The sequence below is a fragment of the Coturnix japonica genome, chromosome 6 (assembly GCF_001577835.2).
Source record: "Coturnix japonica isolate 7356 chromosome 6, Coturnix japonica 2.1, whole genome shotgun sequence".
Lineage (NCBI taxonomy): Eukaryota > Metazoa > Chordata > Aves > Galliformes > Phasianidae > Coturnix > Coturnix japonica.
Window position 1 is genome coordinate 12,911,842 of NC_029521.1, and position 26,681 is coordinate 12,938,522.

Sequence of the window (26,681 nt, forward strand, 5' to 3'; positions counted from 1 at the left end):
CCATCCTTTTGAAAAAGAGTCCTTCAATACAGGTAGTCTGCAGTGGCACAAGCAGAACGATCAATGAGTTTACTCCTATTTTAACAGAGTTTAGGCACAACCGCATCATAAGGACTATCTTATCAGTAGATCTTTGTACCTACATTACAGTGCTGCTAAAACACCATACGCCATAAATGATGTGAAGGTGTGATTACGCCTTACTGAAGTAGTGTTTATTCTGACCTCGTTAGCAAGATGACTTGATTAAATATACAATCAATTTTCATTTTCCATTCATTTCACTTTTCATTACTTATTAATTACTGGTTTAAAGCAAGGATGGTACTGTTTAGTATCCATTAAAAATACACTCTTTTGTGACTAGACTTCATCTACATCTGGTATTCCTTAATGGCATTTGCAAAACTTCAGACATTGGTAAGATCAGCAGCAAAGCTAAAGTTGCACAAATAGTTACACAGGGGTAATACATTTGAAGCCTAAACAGAATGGCACATAGCTGACCATTAGCTTTCAGTTTTCTTACCACCAAGGGTATTGTAACTTCGGCAAATTCAATTTGCAACTAATCAGTTAAATAACATTAGAAGAGAGAACTGCACATATTAGATAATGAGGAATAGAATTTGGATTAATAACCATGAACTACTTAAATGTATTATATTATTATTATATCAGTAATTCCAGCTCTTAACAATAATCTGCTCACAAAAAAAACTACTTTCAGTTATACTTCCCCACGGAACAAATGAAATCTTTTACAATACATTACTGATAAGAAAGCATTTACGTACACACTCATTGGCAATGCAAGTTCCTTTATTTTCCTCCTATTTGAATGTACCTTATTTTTTCTAATACAGTAAATCTGATTAATGATGCACTGTATCAAGCTAAGCAGAATTAAATTAGTGTATAATTGATTAGTGTGTAATTGGAGTAGAGCTGTAGATTTACCAACTTTAATTAGGATGACTTACTACAGATGATTTACATTATAATATAGAACAGAAAATAGAAGTATTTGGTTCATTAAAAAGCTTAATGTAAGATCAGGTGGGCAACCTTACAGATTAGAGACACGTATAAACTAATGCTTTGCAAAGTTCTTTAAGACAAGTAGATCATAATAAGCTATGTCCTCAAAGAAAGGCAAATTGCTGATTAACCTTTTACCCTGGATTTCCTAAGCAATTAGACTGTTTATACTGATGTACTATAATAGACCATCTAACAGAGGAGGATAAATCTACAATGCTGTACAATTAAACATCAAAATCCTTTTAGACAGTACACAGCATTACCAGACTTGTAACAGAAACATTATTACTGTTCTCAAAAATGAATAAAATTACCTCTAGGACTGAACACAAAGCATACACATTCACTAAAGCAGCAGAAGGAAATAAGCAGCAGCATCTCAGCTACCAGACTCAGTCCATGTTGTCTTATTACTCCTTTAGATGGTAACTCCAGTCTAGACAGAAGGAATAACTGCACATTCCCTTGAGTACCCTGCCACAGTAATTACGTTCATTATCTTGCATGCTAACAACAAAGATATAATAATCTACCAGTGAATAATTCATACATTGTCAAATCCCTCTATGATGTTCATTGCTAATGGTACTTCTTACAGTGTAAGCTAGAATGTTATTTTTTAAAGATGTATTTACCACTGAAAAAAGTCATTTCTACCTTCTTAACCATAAGCAAATGTAATCACCATTGCAAGCATCATTAAATGGTAAATCATTTAAATACATATTTTTATATTTTTGTATACTTACATAGTTTAATATTTTAATCTACCCTACTTTCATTTTATATACACAATATATTGGTAATTTTATACATTTATATAAATATAAGATAGGCCATTCATATTTAACTGTGATAGGTCATATTTTCATTATACATAATCATACATTATTTTCTTATCTACTTAAATGCACACCAAGCAGCCAGTGGGTAGCTACACAGATAACCATAAATCACAATTTTAATAGGTTAATTCTTAAAAGTTTCAATAACAAATTAGTCAAAAAGCTTTAATAATGGCCGCTGGTTCATCTCCTCCCTTCCATCTCTGATTCCTTTTTGTTTTAGCTCACTATCAAGATTAAAATATTTTTGCATCACTTTGACCTAAATAATTGGTATCTTTATCTTAGAAACATCAAATGCAAGCAAACGAGTGCATGTAGCTTACCTACCTGTCTAGTATAAGCAGTCATTTCACTGTGTTTCTATTAACACTGAACACAAAAAAAGTCTAGAATTTGCTTTCCATTTTCACCTGCTTTTTATAATTTTCTTTCATTACAGCTGCTGAATTTAGCTTGGAAAAGGTAAAATGAAAGCATCCTAATCCCATTTCAAAAATCATCACTTCAGGTTTAGAGCTGACAAAACTTGTCTAACAACCCACACATATCACTTCATTCTCTGAATCAACGCGCTTAACTTCAATATTTTTAAAATGACATAGTACAAAGCCTCTTTCATCATTCTTCCACCCTCTCCTCAAACTCCATACTGGACATTTCAGAATCCTTTAACTGGCTAACAGCTTAGTGCATGTAGGCATGTTTTGTACTCACACAGGTTAGCACCAGAGTTGCTCTCTGCATATATGAAGTAACAAAATGATGGTAAAATATAATAATAATAATAACAACAGATAATTATGTTTTCATTTACTTTTGGTATGCTAATTATGAGCCATTTCAGAAAGTCCATTTGCAAAAGCAAAACCAATCTTCTGTTTTAGGTAGACACAAATGCTTATCCAGTCTTATTAGCCTCTGAAACAAATTTGATTTTGGAAAAATAAAACACCATGGCAGCACTGATGGAGAAATTAACATAGAAGCTTATACATCGTAAATACCTTTAAGAATTAAGAAAATATGGAGTTCAGTGGTTATCAGCTCCCCCTCCTCTGTTTCCAGGAATATTAATAGGGCATTCTGTTCGGCGCACCTCTGGCTGGCTCAGCCCTACACAGTCTATAGTTTTAGTAAAGTGTAGTACACACAGAATGGATCGGGTTGGAAGGGATCTTCAAAACATCTCATTCCAACCACATTGCTATAGACAGGGATGTGTCCCTCTAGACAAGGCTACTCAAAGCTCCATCCAGCCTGGTCACGAATACCATCAAAGAGGGGCATCTATAACCTCTCCAGGCAAACTGTTCCAACATCTTCACTACCCTCACAGTAAATAATTTCTTCCTAATATCTGGTCTAAATTTATCCTCTCCCAGTTTAAAGCCATTTCCCCTTGTCCTGTCACTACACACCCTTCTAAAAAGTCCCTCCACAGCTTTTCTGTAGGCCCCTTTCAGGTACTATAAGGCTGCTATCAAGGACTCTTCACCAAGCTGAAGAGCCCCAACTCTCTCACAGGGAAATGCTGGAGCCCTCTGATCATCTCTGTGGCCCTCCTCTGGACCTGCTCCAACAAACCCACATCCTTGTGCTGAGGGCTCCACTCATGTTAGCATGAGTAAGAAACAGGAAATTCAACAAACGCAGGTCCATTATTCATCATTTTAAGAACCTAAGTAACAAAAAGCTCAGTACCAAGATATGCAAATTCAGTTGCACATTGAAGTATTTGAAGTTTAAGGACTCTAAATCAGATATCATAACTGAAGGGAAAAAATTAATACATTGGTTCTCACTGCTGAGTGCTCTCTGAGGAAACAGAACTGTCTGAAGCCATTGAAAATATTCTACAATGAAGCACCATGTATCAGCATCGTATGTACTTGGTCATCTGCGACTGACATCCTTTCAAGACTGCTATCCTCTACATTTGTGCAATATCACTTTCTTTGATTCAAAACACTAAGTGCAAATTCCAGCATGCATATTTCATCATGGCCTGTGTTTGCTCCAGAAAACCAGCAACAGGATTAGTTTATCCAGATCAGTATCTCTGAGCATTAAGGTTTACCAACAAAAAGAGCTCACATTTTCCTTTACACACAGCTCTCCTGACTTGCTTACTGAAGCAACTCCACGATCTGATATATTCTCAAACATCCCAGCATAATAAATCTGTGATTTTTTCTTATCTACACCAACATACCATCCCATTCATTACAACTGGAAAAGGTACTTATTTGAAGGTTTTATTAAACATACGTGAGGCTTGTTAACTAAAGCTTCAAAGGAGGCTAGAAAGGGAAAGAAATACAATTGTTAAATACATGACAGTTTGTGAATGCTTACTTTAACAAGAAATCCAGAAATCACCAGGTAAGTTAAGCTTTAATCTGGTTATAGTGGTATTATCCCAGAACAAGCAGTGAGAGTCCTGTCACTACTCCTCCAGCACCGCTGCTTCTCTGTTTTTCTGCTTTATTATAGAAGTGCTCATGCTCCAGTCAGTCTCTAAATAATTGCTTTCCCATAACTAAGAGAAACTAGTTCCATTCTTGAATTATGAAATTTAGATCAATTTTCTGGCACTTTAAATCAGTGTAACTAATGGGATGATTTCAAATGAATTTGATGCATGTAATTTACAATAAGCACGCATGTTCTTCGTCTGAAAGGCTAACTAATACGTTTTACAGTGACCTAACTATGATTACCACAGGAACTGAGACAAGTTAACAGCAACCGGCTATAACACATACTTGAAAAATGAAACCAAACAGACAAAAAACCCCTAAAACCTCCATCTTTAAAGAGACGGGGACACTGAACAAACTCCTCACGTGCAGAACATAAAAGATGGAAGTAGTGCTGCTCACCACAGCAATCCGAACAAACCACCAATCCCTTCTGAACCACCAAAGTAGGTCACTTTTTCATGCCTGGCCCCGTGCTTGGCAATTTGATACCTTGTGGTACTTTTCCCAGAAGTTTAAGAATAGGACTGATATCTCTTCCTAATTCAACAGTGATACAACGCTCACCAGAAATTCAAGCTTACTGTTAACCAGGAGATGGCAGACACGCAAAACAAACAGAACCACTACATGCTGAGGAATTAAGCAGCTGAAAAAGTTACAAATCCTATACACTAGAGAACCAGGCTTCAGTTCCAGATGCTTACATCTAACTTCAAAACAGAAGACAAAACAAAACCCAAAGGAACAAGTTGGGATTCTATCAGGACAGGAAATCTGAAGTGGAATTAACAGGCTTCAAAGTAAACAAACAGAAAATAAAAACAAAGCCTCTGAGAAGACAATGGATGCAGCATCTAACAACTTTCCTGCTGTTACAAACACACATCACTTTCTCACATATGTCAAGAGCGAGGGCTGCAACTCCCTGCTGCTTGTTTTACTCAGAACTTGGGTGGTACCAACATGGAACTACTGCACTTCTGGCTTCTGTTATTCCTATCAACATTTTTGCCATGTTACATTGACATTTATCTCTGAACTTTGTTTTACTTAATTGGTTTTGAAGGCATCTAAGTAAATGGCATCTAAGTAATGTAATTTAAATTAAAAATACAAGCGACAAAAAACGTGCAGTGATATTAAAGTCTATACACAAACAGTTGTGCTACTGCTGTCACATTACAAGCCCCAGATCTCCACTATAAGTGTTTTTCTTAAACATCTGTCTTACAAAGGCAATTGTTTTTCAGTGACTTTAATATCATGCTGCCTTTTGTGCCAAAAATTAAAGACATCAAAACTACACTAAATAGCAAAAATGTGAAATATACAAGTGCTGCTCCAGAAGTAATACTTCATATATTATTATGCTGTCCCATAACATCAAAGCTGGATGTTGGTGGGATGGCAGTAGAGGCTGAACCCTCCCACCAATATCCTGTTCCATGCTGCTGCTGTGTGACAGATGGCAGCAGAGGGGCAGTCTGACACAATGGCATTTAACACCAAAGTGCTGATGAGGCAAAGGTGTGGAACTGAATTCTCCCATGCAGAAAAAAAATGGCACCCACTGACATTCATCAACACTTTCTGAACATTTATGGAGACCAAGCAGTGGACATGAGCACAGTGAGGCAGCAGGTGGCTATTTGCAGAACCAAGCAATTAGCTGTTTTTAGGAGGAAGCATGCACTGCACAGGTAGTTCAGGGCATCTACCAGACGAGCTCTTTCCTACTCCAATAGCCCGAGTTGACCAGCTGGAGCAGATAAGGTACATGCCTTCTTCTCAGTTACACCCAGAAATAATTCAGCTCATGTGCTCTGACTACAACAGAAAGTCAAGTGCAAAAGTGCAGCTAGAAGCTACAATTCAGACGTAGAAGAAAACCAAACAAGATCATTACACCTGCAGGAAGCATTTATTCAATTAGCCCAGGCAGCACCCATGTTAACCAAGAGCTTTCTCCTCCAAGGCTGCCATCCTAAGAGCACAGCAGCGTTCATTTTTCCAAATATTATCCCTGCACTACGATTCAACGAGTCAATGTAATCAAGTAACTTCCATTTGCCTATTAGCACCAATTGGCTTAGACAACCTACAGTCTAGTCAAAAACAAAGAATTTACATGAACTGAGCTGATATCCAGAGCTGCAGTAACCAAGCGTATTACAGGCAGCATTTCACGTCAGACAGTTGCAATACTTACTGCGTCCTCCCAAAAACACAGACATCACCTGAAAATACCCTGCAAAACACGCAGAGAAGATTGGGCCACAGCAGACCTCCCCCAAGGCCCATTGCTTGGAGTAAATGACTTGCATGCTCCCAGCACCAGAAAGAGACTAATAGAAGTTTGTACCCTTCAAGGGAAAGCCTATACAGCCTCATTCTAAACATACATTTGCATGATGAAAGAGCAGGAAGAAAAACCTAGTCCAGAAAATGTAAGCTCATTTCTATTAAGAGAAACGGAAACACCAAGCACAATTTGTAAAGCAGTAAATACACCCCTTGGGCTAACAAATTTGCATATGAACATATATTACACTAAAAATAGCAGCTTTAGATTGTTTAGATATATGCAGAATACTTTCTTACAAACATTTTTTCTCAAGATAAATACCATTTTGAAGTCTGCACTTAAAATGATCAAATGTTCTTCATTAGGATCAAAGTTCATTCAATTCAACAAAGTTGTTTTAAATAATGCCAACTATTCAGAGAGAAGGCATGATGTAATATGAGAAATTTACATACTGTGATCCCTCTCACTGTGGCTTTGGGTTTTTAATGTGAAATTCAACATCTGCATATGCTTTTCCTTTCCATTTTATTAAAGACTTAACAAGGAAAAATAATTTGTTTCATAATTGTCAGGATACTGCTTGCAAGATTTTCATTCCTTCAGCCAACCAGCCTGCCAATTTCAGCGTGTCTCATTTTAGATCAGTTTGGTTTGCCTGTCTTAAGCTCCCACTTTGGTTCCCTCTTGGTTTGCTTTTAATCTGTAGGGAAAAAAAAAAACAACAACACACAAGCAAACAAAATAAAAAACACCTAATGTTACAGCTGTAATAACACTCTCTGCTTCCTCCATTCTATGACACTTGTAAGGCTGTTGACAAGTTTGGGACATCTCTGACGTCGAAACTCTTACATCAGAAGATAAGAACAGCAGATGAGGAGGGAGAGCTATTTCAGGAAGAACTCCGAGATTTTCACGCTCTTCTACTTGCTCATTTCTCTCCCCACAGTGAGATGCAGAGCTTCCCAGGCAGGAGACAACCACAGAATGACCAACATGGGACAACCCCGGTGTCCCATCATCCAGAAGAAGTGGAATAACAGGTAAATAAACAAAACTCAAATGAATGATTTATATGGAGAATGCATGTAGAATCTAGGATGAAAAAAAAAAAAAGACAATATAGGTAGGAATATTAGTATTGGAAGTCATGATTCTTGCTCTCCTTAAAAATGCATTATCACTCTTAAAAGACAGAACATTTTAACAGTGACAAGGGAGAGCAAAGAGTTAATATGAGGCACTGATGCCTGAGCCTGAAATCTAGTTGTTTAATAAGGCCGAAACAAAATGAAAGCTGAAAAAGAGGGAGAAGAGGCACCCAGTAATCAGAGCAGATTCATGAACATACTCTTAAGATATTTGGCCCCAAAAAATGAGACCCAAACAGACAAGAACTTGAAAAACTCTATTTACCAAACAGAGATGGTCACTCTAGAACAGCACCTGGTTTATCAAATCCATCACAACTACTGTACATTATACATTGAAGAAAACAACAAGACACATGCTGCTACTACCTCTTAGTTGTGGAACACCCTATCTATATTCACAGTCACACTGACTAAAACATGAGTTCGTGATGTGTTAAATCACTATAGTCAGAAAATGAATCTCTAGTAAGAAGAATGTCAGACAGACCTATGACACACAGAACATAAGACCTCCATGTGGGAATACATCTAGGATTTCATGCTCCTTCAAACAAGTTACAATTTTACTAAGCTTTCACATGGAAGCCAGAGGGTATGGTAACAATCACACAACAATGTGTAAATACTCTCATGTAGATCAAATAACCAAGACAACAACAACAACAACAAAAAACACCTGAAAAACTAAGGTCTTTCTGGCAGCATGTACCTACCAACAGCAGTTCACTGATTTTATTGTAATTTTTTCTTAACGTATAATTCATTTTCTATTATATTCTGCAACACTGAAGAAAATCTGTACAGATGCATGATGACAGGTTTTTGGCCCTTGTAAAGTTGCATATTATTTCAATAGTGACCCTAAAAAAAAGGGTGGAATCATCTATGATCAATACAATGGTAACATGATTAATCAGCCTTTACTGGTAACTCACAAGCACATGGCACGTTCCAACAAAGTACCAACAGAAGGGTCCCCACTGCCAATTACAAGAACGTAGGTTCTTGCAGATATCTAATCTTGCCGATGATCTCACTTTGCCACAGGGCAGATGGACACAAAGGGTGAGAAGCTTTTCATTTTTAATTTCTGAAACATATTAAGGCATTCTAAAGGTGAAGAAATAAAATTCATTTCGCTGAAAAGAGTCATCCAGCTTTCCTAAATTGCCTTTATATCCTACTCCATTAATACTGGTCAAGATTTTATTTTATTTAGTTTCAAGCATTTAAAATCCTTTTGAACATGAATGGATTATAACAAACTTAAATGGAGAACAGAAAATTTGGAATTGGAACTGTAGCTATCCACTTGTTTGTATCATGTGGAAGGAGTTATGATATTCTATTAAAAATATTCACACATTTCTACCAACTGCACCACATAGAATGGAATAGTAACAAGGGGTTCACCAGCTAGAAAATGTTACTGCCTTCCTTCCAGCCCACCATGCCAGAGCAATGGATCCATTCATTCGCAACTTCTTTTGGATTAGGTCTTTGACATAATTAGCCTCTTAATTTGTGTCTTTTCAACTTACACCACTCACAACACACTTAGGTGGATATCCAATCCTGTTGCAGACCCATTCCCACTAAGTCCATCCCATAACCTTCAGCTCAAACACCTCAAGTATATAATGAATACTACTCACTGCTGCTATAAAAATACAAGGCCTCTGAACATTCTCCTTACGTCATTTTATTTTCTAAGATTTCTGTCAGAAACAGCTCCTCTGCCATTCAGAGCAGCTCACTGCAGTCCAGCTTCACAGTCCCATCCCAAATCGTACTCTTGAGCAAGACTCTGAAACAGAATTGTCTTCTCTGACAGAAGTGAAGACGTATAGCACTGTGTTGTAAGATCATACTCGCAGTTGTTACCCCAACATTTCAAGCCTCCATTGACAACTTCTCTCCCTGACAAGAGTTAATAGCTATACTAGCCAGTATGATAAACATGATAAAAGAGTTAGCAGTTTGTATGCTGAGACCAAAGGGAGAAAAATGAACATCAAGCATATTGCCCCAAAAGTAGTAGATTGAAGTCTATGCCTGTCGGAACAGAGACTTCAGAAAAGGTTTTCTAACAGCCAAGGAAATCAGTTGATAGCTTTTTTTTTTTCCCCCGAGAAAAGCACAAGAAATACAACGGACAAATCTAATGTACATTGCATTAACAAACTAAGGTCTTCCAGGTACAGAAGGAGCAAATAGCTTCTGATTCCAGTAATTGATTTTGGAGCATATCCAACAAGTTGCCTTTCAGAAGATATGGCATTAAACTACTTTTTGAACAGAGAAATAGCATAGTTTGGTTTCTTAAGAATTCATATTCCAGTAGTTCTCATCCCAACTGCCACATGCCTCTATCACATTCCTGAGCTCCTGCCACAATACTCTCTCACTTTCACGCATCTCTTCAACAGAGGTATATGAGCGGTGGAAAGGGAAGAGCTGCTGGTACTGGAATCACAGTAGCCTGGCACTCGGTCACTTCCAGTGCCTGTTCAAAATAATGGGAGAAAATTCCATCCTAGCCAACTTGCCCTCCATGGGACTCTTCTTTACCAATCCACTAACTTGCTTGAAACTTGAATTAACTTACTGCACCAGACATTTTTGCTTCTCTATCAAGCATGGCTATGATACTGCCCACTGAGTTGAAGATCTATTAGAAGACACATACAGCTACAAATACATATGATAGTTTCTAGCCAAATCTCACGATTTCCTCTGAAGTCACAACTGACAGTAATAAAACTCTTTGTAGGTTCTGGGGATTTATTTTTATTCTTCCTTCCTTCTCTGATGTCTCTTTAAAAATTTACTCCAATTCCTCTGGCCACACTGAAACGTATGAGTGAATTGTGAAGGAGGAGAAAGAGCAAGTACAAAAGAAGAAATCCTTTTCAAATCATCTTATGGGAAAACTGGAACACATTTCCAACTGTTCATAGTATATTCAGAGAAGAATTTCAAAAATTTCATAAGGCATTTTAGATCTCAAATCTCTATCTATCAAACCGCAGCCTTTAAAAGAAGGTGCGCCTTTTCAAGTAGTTATTTACTTCTCAAAATGCAAATTTCTGCAAAGAATTCATTTTCACCCCCCTCAAAAAACATGAAGGGCTTTCAAAAGCTGATTTAGCTTCTCATTTTTACAAGGTAATGCAGTATATTTGCATAAAACAGTCAAAACTTTTTTTTTTTTGTAACGTAATAGGTAGCTAACTATGTAACCCCTGCCGTTTTAAAAGACAGTCCCCTTGTTAGTCAAGCGTTCAAAGTGACAATTTCAGTAACTCTGCATCTCTTTCCAGATAATTAGATGATTTATGAATATGCAGATTTCACAGAGCTGATTGGCCCAAACGTATCCCATTTCTCAAGAAAATAAAACATTATAATCCACTAAAACAAGCATTCTCATTCAAACTTGCATTAAACACTGATCTACAAAGCTGAAATAAAGGTCACAGCAAACAGACTGCACCTTGCCCACCCTTTTTGCAGATGCAGGTTATGGATGACTATTCTGCACTGGATACTGTGATCTGTATACACAGGATTTCCTTGTAGCCGATCTTAACAAATATCTTAGGGGAGTACAAGGGTGGAGACTTCATGCTGTCAACATAACCAGGGTCGGCAAGTCAAACAGCATAGCAATAGCACCATCCAGTGGCAGTACTTTCCCTTTAAAAACACCATTTACTGCCACACTCCCAGTGGAACAACTGTTCAACAGATAAGCACAAGGTATTTCCAACCACAGTTCTTTGAGCAGCTCACTTGCCAAGAATTAGGGATCAACACGGGGAATGAAGTACTAGCCAAGAGCCTGAAAAGAGCATCTGTGCGTACAAGTAATGGTGCAAAGACAATGGTGAACTTCAGATATCAAAAATAAGATCCTGCTACTTGTAACATTTACCATCTCCCTAAGCCAAACCTGTTCCCATGCTGAAATCCTACTCATATCCTCACCAAAGGCTAAAAATGCTTCTTTTCCTGAAATAGGATCATAAGGATCAGCTTATACATTTTAAGCAGAAAACCATTCAGTATCTTCTCTGCATAAACTTTTTTTTTTTTTAAAATCTGTTCTCCATATATTAATAGGCCTGTTGCACTCTTGAATTATTTATTTCAGTTCATCCTCTTTCTTCTTTTTGTTTCATTGACATCTCACTTCCTTGCAAAGAGACTGTTTTATATTTTCAATTATACGTGGTGACCTCACGGTAAGCAGCTGAGGCAAAGCCAGAAAACCTCACTGAACAAAATAAAAATAAAATGGAGGGGGCCAAAAAAAAACCAACCAAAAAACCACAAAAAAACAAAACAAACAAACAAACAAAAAAAACCCCACAAACCAAAAACAGAAACCAAAGGCTGCTTGAAGAACATATTTTTGCTCTGAACACTATCTCTCAATACAGATTTTCCAATAAAAAGGAAGACTTTGATCCTGCCTTTGGTAGGCCATTGTGAGGCCTGCACACACCCCACCAATATAAATATAGAACATGTAGGATAGGAGAATGTGTCTGTTCAATGACTGAGATGAACTACTAAGTACATGCTCTCACAATTTGTCCTGCTGTCACTCCCTTGCAGTCAGAACTGGCTACAGCAGTGAGAGACCAGGTCAGGCCAAGCTGCAGGGTGTGCTGAAGATGCTCAACTAGCACCTTGCACTCAACTCCATCACCTCCCACACACCCCTGGCACCAGCCTCAGTAATGCATGTAGCTGTTGTTACAGCTTCTTGGTAGAGCTTAGGCACCTTCAGCTGCCTCAGCTGACTGCTGTGATCAGAGGTAGAGCCTGAACCGCTCAGCAGCTGTACCCCACTTGTAATCACCAGGCTGGGAGCAGCAGCGTGGAGCAGCAATGTGCATCAACTGCTGTCTCTGCTGCTCGCAGAGCAAAGTCATCTGATCACACAGCCAACACAGCAGTAGGGCAGGAGCCCCTTTCCAGAGGCAGCAGACGGCTCAGTGGTCAAGGCATTCAGCTTCTGACTTTGTAGCAAGTTTCCCAAGTAGAATGGAGACAGTTACATTCCATGTTTGCTTTGGGCACAAATCCATAAAATTACAATCTTATCTATCACAAAGCTGCAAGAACAAATCAATTTAAGCGCCTAAGACACTCTTATTCAATGATTACTGAGCTATGTAAGCATGTAGATCAAAGGATTAGATATTTCCTGGCAGATCTGCAAAGCTGTTAATGATCAGTAAGAAAAACCAGCTAAAACACGCATCCCTCCTCACTTACATAAAACTACATCACCATACTGGATGCACATACTTACAATAGAGTATTCTATATATCCTGATGGAATCAGACAATGCTAAGCAATCATTTTCATCATACTAATAGAACAACTGAAGTATCAGTATTTCCTCATACAGGCTACACTCCTTCTTCCACATTATTTCTTTTGGAGGCGCGTAGGTGCACAATACCCTGTCCAAGCAAATGTAAGGCAACACTCTTTGCATATGACTTTATCCCGCCAATCCTGCACTATTTTATCACCTCAGTTTTAAACTCATCATCTTTTCCCATCCCACCCCTTTCCGTTCTGCAATCCATCCAACTTTTCCCCCAGTGTTTTTCCTCTACAGACTACCGTACTAAGCTAAGCTCTCCACCACATCATGCTCTTACAGCAGATTCAGTGCAATGGTAAAATTCTGTGAAGTACCAAAACTGTCACATTTTGTACCATTATTTCTCATAACTGGAAAGCTCACACAAAACCTACTTAGAAGTACAAAAAAACTGCTCCTCATAAATAAGTGATGTACATCTTTGATCACTCCAATTTAAAAATGATTATGAGAAATTGCTTTCAACTCGTGGTCTCAGGCTTGCCAGGAAGCAATCAAGAACAACCCACCCACCCAAAAGGACATTAGCTATTCCAAAAGAGTAATTTCCAATTTCCTGAAGTTAAAAATCTGAGTCAAAAAAGCAATTTTGTGTATTTAAACATGCAACATTATTTGTTGGTGAGCTACACAGTGCATCCAGAGGGCATCAGAAATGCAGTTATCTGAACAGATTCAACTTTCTACTGCCTACCCTCCTCTCCTCAACTTATTCATTTGGGAAAAAAGATAATCATGTTTGAATATGGATTAATTGTAAGGACATTAAGTCTTAAAATTAAATAACTAAATCTAAAACTTATGAAGTGACAGCTGCTGTAAATACCATGTTTTTATTAGCCTTTCTTCATAATTAATCTCGTTGTTAATATCAAAATAATTTCTACTTCTAAATCACTGCAACCAGCACTTCCAAAGCATCAGAAAAATTATAACTTAAATATTAGTACGATTCCAAAACTGCTTCTCAGAATACTGTAATCTGCCAGCTTGTAGCTTAACGTGCTTCAATTTGATGTTACGGCTCGAAGATGACATTCCACCTTTGGTAACACTTCACCAAGAATCTGAAACTGGAAGAAGGCCAAGAAGACAGCAGAGAAATTGAGAAGCTGACATGGTAAGAGCTGCAGGAAGGGACATATCCTCCATTCTCCAGTCTAGACATGAAGAGAAAAAGGAAAAACTTGATAACACAAAAATAAAACAGATAGGAAAACAATAAGCTGTTCCCTCTGTGAGAAAAGAACAGGACGTGGAACTGAGACATTCGGAAGAGACTGAAATCTAGAGCTAGTGGTTGGGAGGAGAAACCTGTTAGTGGAAATAGTTGCACGCCAATAGTGGCAGCGTGTTGAGATCACACTGCCTCCACTCAACATCTAAGTATCTCCAAAGACCTTGAGAGGAGGCTAGGCAAACATGTACCAGGAATGATAAAGATGCTTCTCTAGCTGTATTAGGAAGAATGATACTAAATGATCTCTTGAGGTCTTGTTTTTTAAGTTCTGTGAAAGGAAAGGCAATTAATGGACAGCTACTGAATTATTTTCACACAAAGGATTTAATCTGCTCTGATGGATGATCACTTGGGTTTAAAATAGCAGAAGCCACTATACTGAGCACTAATTGGTACTCTTGGGGTTAAGATTAGCCCAGAAAAGACAGAATGGACAAAGACATCTATTTTTTCCACTTGCTGATAAAACTGAACAGGTTATTCTTTTTTTTTTTTAATTCAAGCAGCTTACATCTGTAAATGAGGCGACTTTTAAAGCTAAATTAGTTAAAAGAGGCATTGCAATAGCAGCTCTGAAAGCAGAATATCTGATGTGATCATTGCTTTAAGAAAGAACACTTAATCGTTTAATAAGCAAGACATCCATCAACTTCCACTTCTGACAATTCACTCCAAAGCAGCCGCACTGAGTAAAAAAAATTAAACAGGAAAACTGAAGTCCCTGCTCACGATAAACCATGTTAATAATTGCAGAAAACAGAGTTCAGAGAATAATGGGCCTACATCACAATAAATCTGATTATTTGACTGTTTAGGAAAAAGTCATAGCATTACGCCCTTACCATGCAGTTATGAAGAAAATACACTGCAGTTTGTGCCTTTAAACAGAAGACGCTCCCTGGTGTACAGAGGAACTACCAAGCAGTAAGTTATATTTTGCAAACTTCAAAAAAGTCCACAAAAAAGTTTGAAACTATTCAAAAATCAGCTGTTAAGCTAAAAGTGTCTGCATTTTGAAGTTCAGTTACAGCTTATCTTCTCTTAGATAGTCTCTTTTTTCCTATTAATGTGCCAAAATACATCAAAGCTTAAGTCTTCCACCTACTCATTCAGCCACCCGAATTATGATTACTATGACTCTCTTTTCCATTCCTCAGCTTCTAGATAATGACAGTAGTAACTTATTAAAGTGATTTTAAAGCATATCACACTTCAGTGACATCATGGCAGAAACAAAAGAAATTTTCAGAGGAAGTATCTGCATGTTTTAATATTACTTAAAAAAGATAATCTGAACACTAAATATACTTGGGAACTCTTACAGAAACACACCATTTACCTGCTGTGCTTGGGTATATTTGTTGCTTCATACTCAGACAGCATATTTCTTCTGCATATTACGCGCAACAGAATGCATAATTTTTCATCACTTCCCCATAGACTTTATGCAAATATCAAGCCTCCTTATCTCAGAAGTCATTAAATAAAGATAAAGGTGCACTGTCAATTACTTTCAAGCGGTTAAAAGATTAGATATTGTACATCCTTTCCATAGCTTTCAGTTCATTGCCATAAGCCTAGCTGCTATATCAAGCACCATCTTGTGGCAAAATCAGTACTAACAGCCATAATTTCAGTACTTGTGTTTTTTTCATTAGAAGCTGTGTAAAAACATTATTTAACATGTCAGCTGGTTTTCTGACACACTCCTCCACATGCACAGCATTTGTGAATCTGATGACATCTCAAAATGCTCAGGTGGGTAACATTTCCACATCCAGCACCATCTCCAGAAGGCTGTGAGAAAAACATAACATGTAAGAAGCATCATAAGAGAACACGAGGAAAACCCTTGTTAAGCTCAGATCTCATTATATCTCTTCAGTTACATCAAGCCACACAACACACTGCAAGAGCTGCATAAGTGAATTTCACTAACAGCAATGAACCATTCCACAGAAATATCTTTATTTACATTCTCTTTTTATGATATACTAAAACAGATTCTATTTTTCCAAGCTAGTAGAATGATCAATTAGTCATTTCCAAATTTCAAAACATTTCAAGTTTAGTACTACATTGCATAAAATGAAATCTAATTCTCTACAGATTTTACCCAGTTCTGCACTCATAATGTACAAAGATGCAGAAGCCTTTCCGGCTACTTCAAACTAAGAAATTGTGATCCTAGAATAATTTGAATGCTCTGCAGAATAAGGCAGCATCTTACAGTAACGCACCCCAAGCCCAACCCAAAAGAAATCAACACATTGAATGAAATATGCAACAGCACAAGGGAAGAACTAATCCACATACGCAAAACTTGGTCTTCCAATACGTCAGCACATGCTCATAGCCAAGTCACTAATATCTCAGCATCACAATCTGTATATAATTTGAGTTCTTAGAGTTAGTGCAGAATAAAGACTGCAACTTTTTTACAGAACATTTGAATATTCCATAAAATAAAAGAGACAGACAAGTATTTAGGGAAATATGATCATTTTTTTTGAACTGTCATGGGCTCACAGGCTGCTCCAAAAGCAACGTCATCAGAGACAGATGTTAGTGGTATGGCAGTAGAGACTGAATCTTCCCACCAATATATCACTGCATTTTGTTGCTGTGCAACAGATGGCAGCAGAGGGACACTGACACAAAGGAGTCTGACATGGAAGCGTGCAAGAAGCCAAGGTGGGTCACTGAATTGTTATATGTGGAGAAAAGAAAATGGAACCCAGTGACATTCATCAACACTTCCTGTCTGGGCATTCCCATTTAATGCTGTAAACTATGTGCTAGTCTATGCTTGACATTAATTTCAACAAAATAGGCAGCAAAAGCTAAGAAGAACTGCCTTGCTTTAAGTACAGTACATAAAGTATCCAAACCAAGTAAGGGTGTCAAAATCAACCTAACTAGACCTTAATAAATTCTCAGACCATAAGAAATGGCTATCCAAGATAAACCTAACTCAACAAGCAGTGCTGGAGTTTTGAGAAGCTCTAACAATTTGACTTAGAATTGTAGTTAGGAATATTATGAAGTATCTTTCCCTCGGAGAATTTTTTAATATTTCTGCTGTACCATTTGTAATGCAATAGTGATACTGAGAGTAGAAACATACTTGAAGAATGCATCTTGATGGTAAGAAGGGGGAAAATTAATACATAAGGTTAGTGACAGCATAGAAAGGCTACAGAAGAGCAATAAACCCAACACTAGGAACATCCCTAATTTGATTTTAGCAGGTTAATCTTACTTCCTCTAGCAGATGTCTTCAGATCTTTCCCTTTTGGCTCCCGTATGTCCTATACTCACACAAAATACATCTGATTCCGTATTGGCTTTACATTCACCCTTCTGCTTCAGCCCCCCCTTATTCCTACTACCATGACAGCACTGTGTCACATGACAGTGGCAGTTAAGTAACTCATGCTACACAAGCAACTTTGCCAGAGGGCACAGGCCTTATTTTTACCTGCCAAGCATACCTATTATATGAGGAATTGAATCAACATGATTTTTCAAGAGCTGTTCAACAAGTGAGGCACATCAGAACAATCTACCAGAGTCTATACACAGTTTCGCTTTAATAAACTATATATAGAAATTAATGTAAATGAAGGTAAAAGGCTGTACTGTAATATTGTATTGATACATTACTACAGTTCAAATTGTTGATCTACATAACACACCCTGTATAAGTAAAGTAACCCAGAGCAGCAGCATGAAATTATATGTTATATATATACATATATATATGCTTATATGCATATATGCTTATAGGCATATATATATAGCATATAATTATATTTATATATATTTAATACAACCAAACACCTTGAATTTATCATCTTCAATTGAAGCAAATGTAAAATGTTTCTCTGTCAGAAGAGGAAAAACCATTTATGCTATAATTTAGAATTGGGTTTTGGAAATTGCCTGCAGAATTTTCTGTTAGCAATAAATTCACAAGACAATTTGTACAGCACTAACTTGGATCAGCGCTGCATTCAGAACAATAGTCAGGAAGGCAGAGAGAAAAGAGGAATTTCAAAGAAATTTTGCAGCTTACTAGAAATCATTCTTTTCATACATGTGAAAGACACAGAAATAAAAAAGCAGTTCTAGGGAAATCAAACTGCAATTTAAAACAATTTCTACAGAGGGAGCCAACAACTCGAAGACCGGGATTAACAAAATGCAGTCCAGATCAGCGGAATTCTTCCCCAACAGTCGGTCTCCTTCCTTACACTTGCACATAGAACACTGTGTTCATTCCAACCCCAGAGAAGTACCAAGCACTTAAAGACAGTTTACAGTCTCTGAGTTTGGTAACACACCATAGTACAGTGTCAATACAGAAAAGAATTACTATTTGCTATGAGAAAAGGTGGCAATTTGTGAAATGGATGATTCTAAAAAGTTTTATTCATTGAAAACAGCACGATGGAAGCTTCAATTTTTAGCAGTTCTAACAACCACACAATTTTGAAAAAATAAATATCAATTCCACTGTAAACACTTATCAGAGTTTCCATATAAACCATTACTGCGTGTCTTTTTCCATATAACATACTAATCCACTCAGAAGTACTTATAAGTGAAGTAGATTACATAAAGTAACTCGAGAGCTTTGACAGATATGTATGAAAGGTTCACACAGTGCCACAACCACGCAAATCATCTGCGTTGTCAGCATATGTTGAGTAGGCTGACAAAAGATTTAAAGCTTAGTATTTGGTATTTTAGTACCTCTTCCCCACCTCCTCCAACATTTTTACCATCTCAGTGGTTTTTTTGCGGGGGCGGGGGGGGAAAACTGGGTGGATAAAGAAAAAAAAAAAAAAGATTAAGGGAGACAAGGTACCAACAGGACAGCAAATCCTAAAGGAATCAGATGATATTATTCATGGTCAACTTCACCCTCTAGTGGCAGAACACAATGTCACTCGGTGATTCCAACAGCATGAGACTGAGCTACACATTTTTGGGCCCACAGCATTTATTCTTGGTTGGTGCACAATGAACCATCAGAGATGTTCTGCTGCACAGTAAACACTCTGGGGTTTAGTCCCCCTAGCTTTCACACCTATGTTTTAGGACAGGTAGCGATTTACACACAGCAATCCTGAAATATAAGGCAACTGTACTGCAACATACCCTCCAACAGGTTCAAATCCCTTTGACGTTGTCTTTCTATTATACCAGTGCTCCTTCTAAATCCCTTCTGCAGATTTCTTTCCTCTTTTCCAAGCATCACTCAGGCCCTCTGAAACTTCCCATGCCTCCTAAATTCACCCTCCAAATACTCACTTCCCTCACACATACATCTTAGCTAAGCAAAACCAGAACACTGAAATGAATGAAAACCAAGTACTGCAGATCATTCAGAACTGCATGTTACCCAATTAGCTGTTTCCAAGCTGAGGAGTACCGTCCTCCTTTGTTAAGTTTTTCTATTTAAAAGAATTCATATAGTATGGATGCCACTAAGAATGAACTATCTAAACAAATTCTTCTGGGCAAATTTGCAGCAGGGCAACACCTCTGTTCCCCTTCTGACTGAAACACACCACATAGCAGGCAAAAGAGAAAGAAAGCCTTTGTTTCATCTTCCTCTCCTTCTCTCACTTTATTGACTTTATCTCTGCAAAAAGCTAAGTTACAAAAGCCAAGGCAATTGCAGGGCACAAAGTAGGTCCCACGTTTCCTACCTTCCCATCCAACTAACTTCCTTCCCTTCAAATAAAGTGCTCAGCCATGGCAAAAATTGCTTAAACAAAACAGTCTATAAAATTGTACAATCAGTGGCCAAAGCTGTATTAAAATAACTGTCTCAAAGCATTGCTTAGCTCAGAGGTACCACCAAACTCCACACTATGTCTATAAGGCACTTTAGTCTCATAATTAATATAAGCCAGTCATGCTACCAAGATTTTTCTACAGCCCATATTATCATAAAAATAAATAGTTTTACTTAAAAAAGACAAAACTCTCACCAACAGTACTCTACAGCAGTGAAAATGGACTCCGGACTTTTAGCCATACTGGGGATTTGATAAACAAATTCAGTATTTATACTTTAACACAAAGACAACTTAGGTCACATCTTATTGCTTGCTGTAGGCAGCTGAAATTTATTCTCCTTAGTAACTTCTAATGTTGACAACAGCACTTGCATGCATATACTTAAAAGTCTATACTTGGTCAATATGACCTTCAGTTAAGGTCATTCTACCTGATTCTGAGAATTAAAAATAGAAGCAAGTTCCGTAAGAAGAACTATACAAAGGGTTAAAGAAATCATTTCCATTTCCCTCCGTTTGTAGGTTTTTTTTGTTTTGTTTTGTGTTTTTTTTTTTTACTATTTGCAGAAGGAGAAATTATGCAGAGACTTCATCAACATAATTAAATCCAAGTTTCTTAAGTCATCTTGCATTCCTGTTTTTCCATTTCAAAATTAAATGCCATTAAATGGCTTAGGGGATATAGGAAACTGGACGTTTCTTCACCTGTGCACACTGAAGATATTACTGTTTCCTGTCTGCTCTTCTTCCTGCAGAAGACTAGCAGGAAGGCAATAATTCATACCTTAACTCTTAAAATAGAAGTTCTGTATGATGCCATGCCTGTAAACTAACCTCACTCTGTCACAGTGGCTGGCAGCTGTACTTATCTCTCTGGATTGCCAGGATTCAAGGACAACAAGATCAAGTCAATTCAGGGTGCAACTGGCCTGATTATCTTGGGAGATAAAGCATGCGTTATCAAACAACACTTAAGTTTTTATGAGGAAGGGCTACACAGAAATAATCCATATGAAATTAAATAACACCTGACAGTTAGAAAATCATCACAGAACTATTAGCTGAAGAAGTCACAGACTTCTTTACTAGGCAAGTCAGTACAAAAGCTGCCAACATACCAAAGACTGGAAGATAAAATATTTTGAGCAGATTAATTTTGGCATTAAAAATTCATTTTTGTATTTTGCTTCTAAAATATTCAGATGTACTCAGAAGAGCATTGTAGCAAAAAGGCACTGAACAGAAGAATAAGACTATAAATCTATCAGCAACAACTATCCTGAACCTCTTCCCAGGACTGGAATTTCCTTTAAATAAGAAGTATCCATCTAAATAACAGAAAAGGACAGTTAAGTATTTAACAACTAATCTGTAAGTCAAATAAGGCAACTGAAGGACTGAAAGTGCTCTGAGGTCCAACTCTGCCATCTGTTCCACACCATACAGTTAACGCGGTCCAGAAAGAGCAGCAAAGCATGTCCAAAGAGCTCCACAGGTCTGTCCTGACACGTCACGCTGACCTACTGGAGTTTTTCCCTGGTCAAGTATCCAATGACATTCAAGACGATGACAAGTTTCACAGCAAAAGCTTGTTCCAACTCTTTCATTATAATCCAGAGCACATAAACCATCTCAAGAGAAAAAGCAGTGATAACAATGAAAATCTGAAGAAAGGATCTCTTCCAGCTGACTCATGTAAAGCTGTAGCTTTACTGAATTTTCTTTATTTAATTAAAAGAGTTCAACCCTTCATTTAAAAAGATGCAGTTAAGTAACAGGCAACATACTTCAAGAGATCAGATGGGATTTCAGTATGCTTCAACTACTTCAAATGAAATATTGCACATCAAAACATTGTTTAATCAGTATCTATTGTGCAAATAAAACTTGCGTACACAGTACAACTTGTACTGTCCAAAACACAGACCTGAATGTCATTTAACTTTTGCTTAAGCCGTGAGCATGCTAGAACTTTCTACTCTTGCAGCAGGCAAAAACAGTCTAGCTTATTTAATCATGACTATTCTTTCCACCAATGCCTTATTACTAGTGTGCATAAAACCTATCTTATCTACAGATCAAAGGCAACTGCTGTTGCCTGTCTCTTGCCAGGAGCTCTAACAGCTTTAATGTCACAGGTACATTACCATGATGTACAAATATAAGTTAAATGTCTTTTTCTATCTGCAAAAAAAAACAAACATGGAGATTATATTTGGTCAGTAATTCAATCACGAATGCTTTTAGCACACATTGTTTCTTTCCTCAAGGGGATTAAAACTGCATTACCAGAATGCATTTTTTACTGCCTGAAACTTATGATCTCACTGAGAAACACGCAAACTTTTAGCATGGAAAAATCTGACAGATATAGATCCTAATTCATTCAAGATACCCAATTCACCTTACATATGGTGAAATTACTTACCAGTTTTTTGAGATTACTATGAAATAATGGTAATGCAATCACAGAAATAAGCAATTCTGTGCAAGGGCTACACATTAAACAAAACAAGTAAAAATATTTTTTTTTATATATCTCCATGCAAAGAGAAGGGAATAAATCCCTCACTATCTTTATATCAATGGAAAGAAATGTGAAAGCAACCCTAAATAGCTCTATCTTATTCAGAAGATATAACTTTTATACAAACATGCCACTAGTCATTACAGAAAAGACACTGAATAAATAAAGTTATGTAAGGGCTGACAAGTGAAGCATTTTCTACAGTCTTTCATATGAACTATCTTAAAAAAAAGAAAGTAGTTACATAATACGGATTTAAGGGATAGCAGAGAGGAGATTCAAATAGAAAGTTCTTCAGGCAGTACAGGGAGAACACTGAGTGAAAGATGCAACAAGTCTGGGCTTCATGTACTGAGGACAGCTCTTCAGCTAGTGATAGTTACTGTTACTACTGGCATGTTACTATTTCACATCGTGAAGAATTTTAAGAGCAAGATAATTTATCTAAATTCTGAAATAGAAGACTTACCATATTGACTTATGTGTACATCTAAACAAACAGGTCACAAAGAGCAAGAATGTTCCAACCATGCCATCTTCTGCTTAGTGAATACTTAATAACGGACTCTGGCTGAACAGTTATTAAAGAGAGAGCATCAAGCTCTGATAAGTCTCCCTCCATTTCCAAGGCATATATACACCTCACAAGTTAGAAACTGAGAGGACTTCAGTTTTTGTTTTAGAATCTATCATAATGGGGTAAAGAGAAAAGTTTTCAAAATGCGGGCATAAAAACCATCACAAGTCACCCAGAATCTTGGTAATATAGACAGTAGGTACAGGGGTTTTTACTTGACATTCCCAAATATACATCTAAAATGACACAATATACAGCATCTGCTTCTAACTCACATGTGCAGATAGTACATTTTAATACACAGCATGCAAAAAATAAAAGTAAGGGTTATTTTGTCTGAACACGGAAGATGAGCGAGAATTGGAATCTGAACTCGAAGCTTCTTTGATTAGGACACCTCTTGACAAACTGCACAAAAGCAACAACTATTATCATAACTGATTCCATGCTGCAGATGAACTGGGATGAACAGAAGCAGCTAAACTGCATGTGCATCAACTGAAATTAAGAAGAGAATTTTTCATGAATGAACACATTTTTCATCTTTTTAACAAAATAATTGTCTGGTTTTCAGAAACACTTAATCTACAGCACGCAATAATGAAGAGCAAAAGTTATTTCTGAAAACACAACACTTCTGCTTTAAAAATCTACATATGAATGCATACAAGAAAGTAAATATATATAGTATGCAAATATATCACCATAAAGGGCTTACAGTTCTTTGTGCTTCTCCTCCGCCAGAATTTGGTCATTTGGTTTCAGCCCATACCTTGGGGAAACAAACAACACAAAACAGTTAATTCATTTGAAAAAGAAAACAAAAAACTTTAAAGCATAGTTTTATACTATGGTAAATAATGGAACTCCGCAATATTTGCTGATTTGGGTAGCTCAGATATGGCAAGGCAGCAAGAAAGCTTTCAGAAGAATATGTTATATCTTTATAAAATTTATCACCACACATAACTTTTGCTTTATAACTTTTGCTTTATACCCAGCTTTGAATTAGACCAGACACTGACTTCCCATGTACCAAAAACTATTACACTTGACATTGAAATCATAAATAGATCTCAAAATCTGAGTGCTTCCCCTTTTACTAAATACAAGTATTGCACCAAAGACTTTTCATAGTTAAAGAAATAATTATGTTAACAAGCCATTACGAGGACAGTTTCTGCAGCCCATATAAGAAACCTGTACTGAAAGTCAGAGCCTGAAAGCAGCCATGGTTGCTAGCTCAAGCTAGCAGGGCTGCATACACTGCAGGCTCAGGGAGCAATGAGTGCTGCTGCTCCTGCTGCTGCAGGCTGCGTTGTCATTCACTGGGGAAAACCTTTCAGAAGTGACCTTGCTGGTGCTGTGCCTCCAAACATTCTTTTGCCATCTCAAGCTATTCCACAGATCTACCTACTGTGTGCTATTGGTTTTTTTGTTTTTTTGTTTTGTTTACCTCCCCGGACAACCCTCTGGAATGGGAGCAGCTAGAAGTAAGGAACATTTGGGGTAAATCTGCAAACAGTAACTGCTCACCCTTCAGACTCAAGGATCTCATCACTGTCACTTGGCCCCGTTTTTGTCCCTTTCTGCAGTAAGGTGCAGAACAACAGGGCACACCAAAGTAAATATTCCTGTCACTAACAACAACCAAGCTACCTCGCACATTGAATGTTCTTTCAAATAAGCAGCTAAAACATTCTGTATTCCTTCTATCATTTCCTGATAACATTCTCTGAAACTGTTTTTTTTTTTCAGCATCCATTTAAAATGCAAGCATCAACCCCAGACACATTCTCAAGCTCACCAGAGCTGCATTCAGACATACCAGACACTGGCTAACTGACCCATTTTTCCTGTTCACATTTCCAGAGACTGCTTTCCCTTATTTCCCATAGCACCATGCTGACTTACATCCACTTCTTTACCCTGTTGCTAAACCCTTTGTGGAGTCACTTCTCATCAGGATATAGCAGCTCCATCCGCCATCTTCTAAATGCAGAGTTTGCATTTAACTGAAAACACTACACTAATGCAGTTCAATAACATTTTGGGTCATTTGGTTTAACTGCAGGCCTTCTTCACAGTGTACCACTCAGTCACTCCTTACACCAACAAAAAAGCAAATATGCTGCAAGTATTGGGCAAAGGAGCTGAAGAGACAACTTGAAATTACACAGGGCAGAGGAGTTCAAACAAACTTCAGTATGTTTCAGGAACAGTTCTTCTCAGTGCTTCACTGTGTCCTTTAACAGCCATTTCTTTAACAACCATTTCAACTCCTCAGAGAGCAGCCAACATTCCAGCCACCTGCTTCTTGTGGGCAGCTGTGCAGACACAGAGGGGACAGAAGGAGCCCCAGCTGCAGCAGCTATCACCTTGCACAGCTGCCTGCTTCCCCACAACACGTCAGCTGCCCCACCAGATAGGCACAGCACAGCACAGCCTGCGATCTCTGCAGCCAGCCGTGCTCCACCTGACTGACAGCCTTACCCGCCTGAGGAAGACATCAGCTCTCCCCCAAAACTCAGTTCCATGAGGAGTTTCTGAAGCTTTGGTTTAAGTTCCACAAGTTCTCACACAAACTAATGTCACTCCAACATACCCTGTTATGATCACAGGCAGCTCGTCTGCAAATAATACAAAAAAGTACACACAAAAAACCGCCATTGATCAGCATCCCATCATCCATGTCCCAGTCTCAGTTTAAACTGCAAGTTTCACATCCTCTTACACTATCAATATTATTGATTTTCTTCTTTTTAAACAGAATTCTTTCCAACATGGTTACAAAAAAGCATGTTAATGCATTGAACTTACCAGGAAGAAATAAAAAATGAGCAAACTAGTCGCTCAAGATTTCATCAAGAAACACAGACCCAGCTTAGTGACCCTCTGGAACAGCATCTCCTTGCTGTTAAGAGTGCAGCAGGGGTGATCCAAGCTGCTCAAATCAACCTGCCAAGTGAGGTGACTGGAATACCTCCCATAAGTCCTCAGCAAGCAGGACATATCTCAGTGAGAGAAGCTTGAAATAACTGTATGACATTACCAAATATTTTTGCACCTTCCATAGACCAAGCTTTCCCAAATCTCCCAATATTTTTCCCCATTATCAGAATGGATTTCTAATTTTGCATGCACATGACTTTGCTGGCATTCACATGCAACATTATCATCTCAATTTCAGTTTGCACAGTAGCATTTTATTAAATGTCAGCTTTTCATTCTTTTAAAGCACTCTGGAACCTGCAAGCTCAGCAGTGCCTTTGAGCCGTG

The 26,681-nt window shown here is 37.7% G+C and overlaps 1 protein-coding gene across 2 annotated transcripts in view; it reads right to left on the reverse strand.

Moving 5' to 3' along the window:
* Positions 1-26,681, reverse strand: part of ADK (adenosine kinase) — a 258,451-nt gene that overhangs the window by 199,259 nt on the left and 32,511 nt on the right. For both annotated transcript variants that reach the window (XM_015866530.2, XM_015866531.2), the window contains one exon: positions 24,121-24,174. In XM_015866530.2, coding sequence (XP_015722016.2) covers positions 24,121-24,174 — 54 coding nt within the window. The remainder of the gene's footprint in view (positions 1-24,120; positions 24,175-26,681) is intronic.